At 38.8% G+C, this 6,808-nt stretch overlaps 1 protein-coding gene across 1 annotated transcript; it reads left to right on the top strand.

Moving 5' to 3' along the window:
* Positions 1–714: 714 nt before the first annotated feature.
* On the top strand, positions 715–5,729 carry LOC134796597 (E3 ubiquitin-protein ligase RNF25). The gene is made up of 7 exons (XM_063768768.1): positions 715–947; positions 1,029–1,335; positions 2,334–2,552; positions 2,912–3,028; positions 3,457–3,576; positions 3,932–4,050; positions 5,639–5,729. The coding sequence occupies exons 1-7, from the start codon at positions 925–927 to the stop codon at positions 5,688–5,690; spliced, it is 957 nt and encodes a 318-aa protein (XP_063624838.1). The 5' UTR covers positions 715–924; the 3' UTR covers positions 5,691–5,729.
* Positions 5,730–6,808: the final 1,079 nt, after the last annotated feature.

Genomic DNA, 6,808 nt, shown 5'->3' with positions numbered 1-6,808 from the left:
TAGAAGATTAAGGCGCACACATGCGCAATTATTTGGGGACATAACTTTCTTAGGAAGTGAACAGGCCTTGGTAGTGCTGCACTATGGCGGCAGAACATTGCAGTAATATCCCCTATTGGCAGGAGGGATTTTGCCAATGACGACGTTTTAAGACGTACCACGCACGATAAGAATGTTCGGTGAATAATTTTGATTTGGTATAGGAATTGTGCTGGGAACCTAAAACAAAAACATTTATAGTTATGGACATCACAGACAACACATGACATATGTACAGTTTATTAGAAAAAGAGCGGGAATGGCGATAGTTTTGACAGTTAGGTAGCATGCCAACATAAGGAGAAAAATAAGAAATGGACAATAGATATAAGATGACAAGTATTATAGAAAGAGTAGAGCAAGTAAAGCCGTTAAAGTTTTATATTATTTTCTTGTATGTGTTTAAGATTAATTCCAGTGATGGGAGGATCCATGCTACGAATAAATAAATATGGTTTTCGAACGGAATCGACAACTGTCAGTGAGCTGTCAATGTCAAAACATCAAAAGTCAAGCGTTTACAAAGCTTATTATAGTTCCTCAGCTTTGTCGATTAATGATTGTTGTGATGATATAATACTACGTGATTTCTAAATATAATAAAAGCTACAATAATATAATTATATTTATGTTCTGATTTTACTACAAGAAAAATACCATATCAATTGTTGTAGGGGTTTAAACGTTTATATTTGCGCTGCGTTATGTTTCGACGGAAGCGCTCCTCGTACATGCGCTATTGGCATTGTAGCATGATTGATTTTTATCCCAATTTCACTCTGAAGTTCCCAGCTGTTTAGCTGCAATATCTGCATTGCGCCTGCCTGAACTGAATGCACTTGTAAAAAAGTTTTCCGGGAACCAGGCCCCTGGATTTCAGTCATCATGTCGACCGCCGTAGATGAAAGGTGTGTAATATTTGTGAAACAGTCTTATTGAATTTTGTGGTCGAAAACATTGATTTTACCCGTTTTTCGTTGTGATTTCAGGGTTACAGATGAAGTGGAAGCTTTGGAGGCTATTTTAATGGATGATGTGGTTATAAAGAGGGTGGATGACGTGCCACATACGATTGAAACAGTGGTTCATCCGTCAACAGGAGATGACACCGACCAGCAGTATGTTTGTGTGACCCTGGAGGTCAAACTGACTCCAGATTACCCTGACAGTAGCCCCGAGGTGACGCTGCGCAACCCTCGAGGCCTAGATGATGTTCTGCTGAATACAATTAATTCACAAATCAAAGAAAAGTTGGTTGACTGCCTGGGGCAGCCTGTAGTCTTTGAGCTTATTGAGGTAAAAATTGTTTTGTGAAAATAATTTTATTTATTTGCAATGTTATGTTTATGTTAACTCTTACACATGTTCAAAACGTTATCACAGATTTACCCTCCTGAGACTAAATGTAGGTATTACAATGTACATATTTGTGCAACCTAATTTGAACCTTTTATGAAGCAAATAAAGTAGCATTTCTTTTGTTTCATTGCTTTTTAAAACAAACGAATTTCGTTCTAATTTACTTATAGAATAAGGTTCAAATTAAAAAATTTAAAACTTTGGGTGGGTCTTAGGTGGTTACAGCAGTAGACTAATTTAGTAAAAAATGTTGCTTGGCGATTTTTTATATGTACCGGTTCTTCTAATATCCTTTGACTCTATATCTATGGGTGTTAACTGAGTTGATAGAAACTCTGATTTACTTCAATACCAGTAGCAACTTAATGTAAAGTAGATTTATATTAATTATATTAGCTGTGTAAAGTGTTCAATGTAGCAATATTTTTTTAGTAGTTTAATGCTGGAAGGTTTTAGTGAAATAGTTTTATAATAAAGTAACCATAACTTAACCAGATTCACATAGGTATTTAATTTTTTGTTTTTTGAATTTGATTTATATTCTTATAATGTTTTGGTAATTTACCAACTATTCTAATTTTCTTTTATACATATTTTATCTTTGACTAGCTTTGCTTATCAATACAAACTTGTTGATGTTTCATTTCGTCAATCCCTCGTTTTTACTGGAATAAGTTCTAGGTATTCTAGGTATATTTATCACAATGCAATGTACAGTCAACTGTAAAAAAATGGGTGTAGCCAACTTATTCCAAAATATGTCCCATAGTTCTTAATTCGCTGACGTAAGAACTATGGGACATATCTTTGAGATGATTTGTGCACAGATGATTGATTGATGTGAGGATTTTTACAGTTGACTACTCATGTAATTTCTCAATAATGCAATATTTTGAATGAACACATTTATATTGTTAATTTGCAACAAATTCCAGCTAATCCGTGAAAACCTAACGGAGAGTAACCTCCCAAGTGGTCAGTGCGTGATCTGCCTGTACGACTTCATCGAAGGGGACGTGTTCATCAAGACACAGTGCTACCACTACTTCCACAGCCACTGTCTGGCCAGCCACCTCATCGCTGGCCGGAAATATTACCAGGAAGAGTTGGAGAAGCTGCCCAATTGGCAGCAGATGCAAACTCCACCTTATCAGGTAACTTGTTGCCTTTTTTTAAATAAATAAATATGGAGGGACATTAATTGCGTAAAAATTCCTTTAGCTGAAACAATGTTCATTTCTTTAAAACTTGACTCTATTTGATATACAAGCTTGTATGAGACAAACTGATAAAATTAAATGTACATATATACCATGTCTAAAAATAAATTATTGCTAAAGATATACAAAACAAAGTCTAATTCTTCTGTTAAGAGATCTCTTCTAGTTAACCTCTGAGCAGTATTGACTATAAATTTTGAGGTATTATTATTATTTTCTAAAATGTTCCATTCCATACGAACTCATTTTAATAAATATGTTTCTTCTAAATAACATTACCAAAATGTTGACAGCAAACTTGCCCAGTTTGCCGCTGTGCGGTGTCCTGTGACGTGGAGACGTTGAAGAAAGCCCCGCCACCACTGGAATCTATCACTGCCCCGCCATTCTGCCTCACTGCTGAATTAAAGGTACATTCATTATAACAGTCTGTCTGTGCTGCTTGGCCAACCTTGAGAAGCAACCTGTATTTTAGAGCACTTTAGTTGACTATACAAATAATGAGTGCACTTCTGCACTAAAAGCATTCTTATTTTATTATCTATATGGTTCAAAATTATGTAGCTGATTTGGGCCATGCTTTTGATAGTCAACTACACTACTCAAGATGATGGCTTTGTTTAAGAAATTAAGGTCCGCGCTTAAATTCACCTCAGTTTAACCCTATTATTTATAGTCAGGTGAAAATATCATACAGGTTTTTAAAGGGTCGGTGATATACATGTGTGCAATTGAATTGCAAGCATCCATATATAGTCTTAACTTAGGTAACCGCTTACACGAGCTGTATGCTTGATTATCACTGGTATTTGTATAAAAAACTTTGTTCTTGTGACAGGCACTGCAATTAAAGATGGCGGCGTTACTGGCTGCTCAGACCGCCAAGGGAGGCGTCGTGGGCGACGGCCCGGACGGCCCGCCGCCGCTCACCATCACCAGCCCCACCAACAGCGACAGCGTACGTCCCACAGCCTTCTAATGATTATAATTGTCAAAATGTGTATGATTGCATGTTTAGGCACTTTAGATCATTCACCCAGCCCGCGAGCCTGCTAAACCGGCCCGTGAAAAGAGCCAAAGAAAACCAAGACCTATAGCTATCTCTCTCGATTCTCTCTCTCTGTGTTTCTGTTTTAGTTTTTTAATTTTGGGTGCCCTGAAAACCAGCGCTTTGTAATGTATGTGTTTTCGCCAAATAAATATTTTCTATTTTATGTTCCTTAGGTCAAAAATGTTAGCGATCCGTGCTTTAAATCATGCAAAGAAGCCACCAGCTGAGTGACCAGTTAATGACGTTAATCTGCCGTTTGCAGGAGGCCAGCAACGGTTCGGCGAGCGCCGCACCAGACACGAAACCCGCGTCGCCCGGTGCCGCACATAATGGTCACGGGAACGCCTCGCACTCCGAGCCGACCTGTCGCCCGCCATACAGGTATGATCGACGACAGCGGGATGATCGAATGCCGGAACCCTTAAAGCTCAGGAACACGGGTTCCTCGAATAACGGTGGCAAGAAATCTCGGAGTCCCGGGATCCTAAAATCTTGGAACCCGGGAGTGTCGGGGTTTAGGAGACCCGGAATCATGGTGTCTTACTATGCTGGTACCTACGATTTGCAATCATTATCATTGCGACTCAATTGACTTGAATGTACCTACCAATAATATTTGTGGAATTAATTTCCGAGCTGTCTAGTTTATTGCGACCCAATGGGGGGAAATTTAATGCGTCTTATTGGCCGTTGGCCGATCCTAAAATCCGGCAGACAATGAAAATTCTTAGGCATATCATGAAACGCCGCCATTTCATTATTTGGCCCATTATGTTTAAACATCATGAATTATTTTAGATTGAATTAAATGCTTACCCCCTTCTTCATAAACGCGCTACAAACCTCAATTAGCTAATAATCGTTTGTCCTTATCTGTCACTTTGACTTATGTATTTGTAAGAAAGGGATAAAACATAATTTTCACCTCAGCAGCTCGAACAAGGGTACTTTGCTTCTTAAAAACAGTGAGCAAAATGCGATTTTGCTCACTGGGTCATTTTGTCTCACTCAGTGAGCAAAATCGCATTTTGCTCACTGATTGTGTCTCACTCAGTGAGCAAAATGCGATTTTGCTCACTGAGTGACACAAAATGACATTCAAGTGACCTTTATAGTCATTTCAACATGCGGGGTCTAATACAAGTTCGATATACTTGGGTTCTATTATCTCTGTCCCTCTAGGTATGTTCTCACTGCTTAGGGTGAAAAATTTTGTGTACTACACGAGATCAAAGTTATTTACATCTCGTGCGCTTTTGAATCCCTTACTACGCTCAAGATTCTAAATTAGATTCACTCGCTACGCTCGTGAATCTATTATAGAATCTTTCGCTTGCACGGGACTCAAAATAAGCACTCGAAGAAATATCAAACTTTGATCTCTTGTTGTACAATAGTTATTTGTACAACAAGAGATCAAAGTTTGATATTTCTTCGAGTGCTTATTTTGAGTCCCGTGCAAGCGAAAGATTCTATAATAGATTCACGAGCGTAGCGAGTGAATCTAATTTAGAATCTTGAGCGTAGTAAGGGATTCAAAAGCGCACGAGATGTAAATAACTTTGATCTCGTGTAGTACACAAAATTTTTCACCCTAAGCAGTGAGAACATACCTAGAGGGACAGAGATAATAGAACCCAAGTATATCGAACTTGTATTAGACCCCGCATGTTGAAATGACTATAAAGGTCACTTGAATGTCATTTTGTCTCACTCAGTGAGCAAAATCGCATTTTGCTCACTGAGTGAGACACAATCAGTGAGCAAAATGCGATTTTGCTCACTGAGTGAGACAAAATGACCCAGTGAGCAAAATCGCATTTTGCTCACTGTTTTTAAGAAGCAAAGTACCCTTGTTCGAGCTGCTGAGGTGAAAATAACTATTAACTAAACCAGGCCCATGAAGTTTTATGAATAAAGGGGTTAGTACATAGAGCAGTGGTATATACCTACTGTTGGATGGTTGCAGGGGCTTCAACCGGCGCGGCAAGCCGGGCCGGCGCGGGCGCGGCGCGCGGTGACCTCCGCCGCGCCGCCCCCCGCGCCGCACCACCCCGCCCGCCCCCACACACCCAAAATGCACCTTATCTGTTACCCGGTAAGCTTCACTTTCCTTAGCCCGTGTGACCTGTCGAGCGTAAATAGTTGGTACTCTGCGAGCTCTATCTACGCGCCCCGTCTGCTGATGAGCGAATCGAAATATAATTTCTGTAAATGGTACCTTATTACCTCCGACGTAAGTTATAATTTCCTTTGCGCAGCTAACATATCGAAGGATTCATTAAATAATAGTACTCATCTTAACGACCACAGAAATGTTTTCGTGTGGTCACAAATAAATTACCATTGTAACTGTAGTATTGAAGAGTTCGGACGTTTTGGCTGTGATATAATCGCTTCCCGGAGTAGTGTTTGTCACTTGATTTTCGACTTAATTTCTAAAGCATTATTGTTTAATTTGCATCACGTTCGGTGTAGTCAGCAGAGTAAAGCCAATGTCGACTCTGAGGCCAAAGGTTTAATATGCTCATGCAATAGAACGGGTGAACCACAGTTGTATGTCAATTTCAACCTTGTTTCCAACGAATTACGGTTGTATTTTGATAGCACAGTAAGCAAATCACGTAGTTTTCGTCGATCATGTAGAATAATTTTTTACAAAAACATTAACCAGAATGATCAGTACTTAAAAAACACATCTCTAAATATATTGTCAAAAAGCTTAGTAATTTTATGTAAAATTAAACATACATGTGTTTTAATTATAGTGTTTGCGGGTGTTTTGGTAAATGAACGTAAGAGTGAGACTGAAATGTACATAATTTGGACTGAGAGCGTAGACTCGAGTCTACTATTAGGTGCTAGATTTGCCAAATTGAGTGTTACATTCGTATTGAAGTTAAAAATATCAGTGCCAATTTCCAATACAGGGTCCCACTTTCCTCACACCGATTTCAAAAGTCGGCCCACGTACCTACCGAGACTGATTTATTATTGTTACCCACGTATATGTGTAAATGTTTTTATTGTTATATATTTAGTGTTATCTCTCTGCTATTATCGTATTTGGACCAATATCCCGTTCGAGCAAAGCGTTGTGAATTTCATTAATAAAGTCAAATTGGTCAGAATGTGAATC

This window comes from Cydia splendana, chromosome 13, assembly GCF_910591565.1.
Source record: "Cydia splendana chromosome 13, ilCydSple1.2, whole genome shotgun sequence".
NCBI classification, from domain to species: Eukaryota; Metazoa; Arthropoda; class Insecta; order Lepidoptera; family Tortricidae; genus Cydia; species Cydia splendana.
The sequence above is the reverse complement of the archived record's forward strand: the minus strand, read 5'-3'. Positions and strand labels throughout refer to the sequence as shown.

What these genes read in the sequence shown, in the direction of transcription:
- LOC134796597 (XM_063768768.1), top strand. Translation starts at nt 925, where the DNA reads ATGTCGACCGCCGTAGATGAAAG. An exon ending in GCCTCACTGCTGAATTAAAG is followed by an intron (nt 3,029 to 3,456) that starts GTACATTCATTA and finishes TTCTTGTGACAG; the next exon opens with GCACTGCAATTAAAGATGGC. An exon ending in ACCTGTCGCCCGCCATACAG is followed by an intron (nt 4,051 to 5,638) that starts GTATGATCGACG and finishes GGATGGTTGCAG; the next exon opens with GGGCTTCAACCGGCGCGGCA.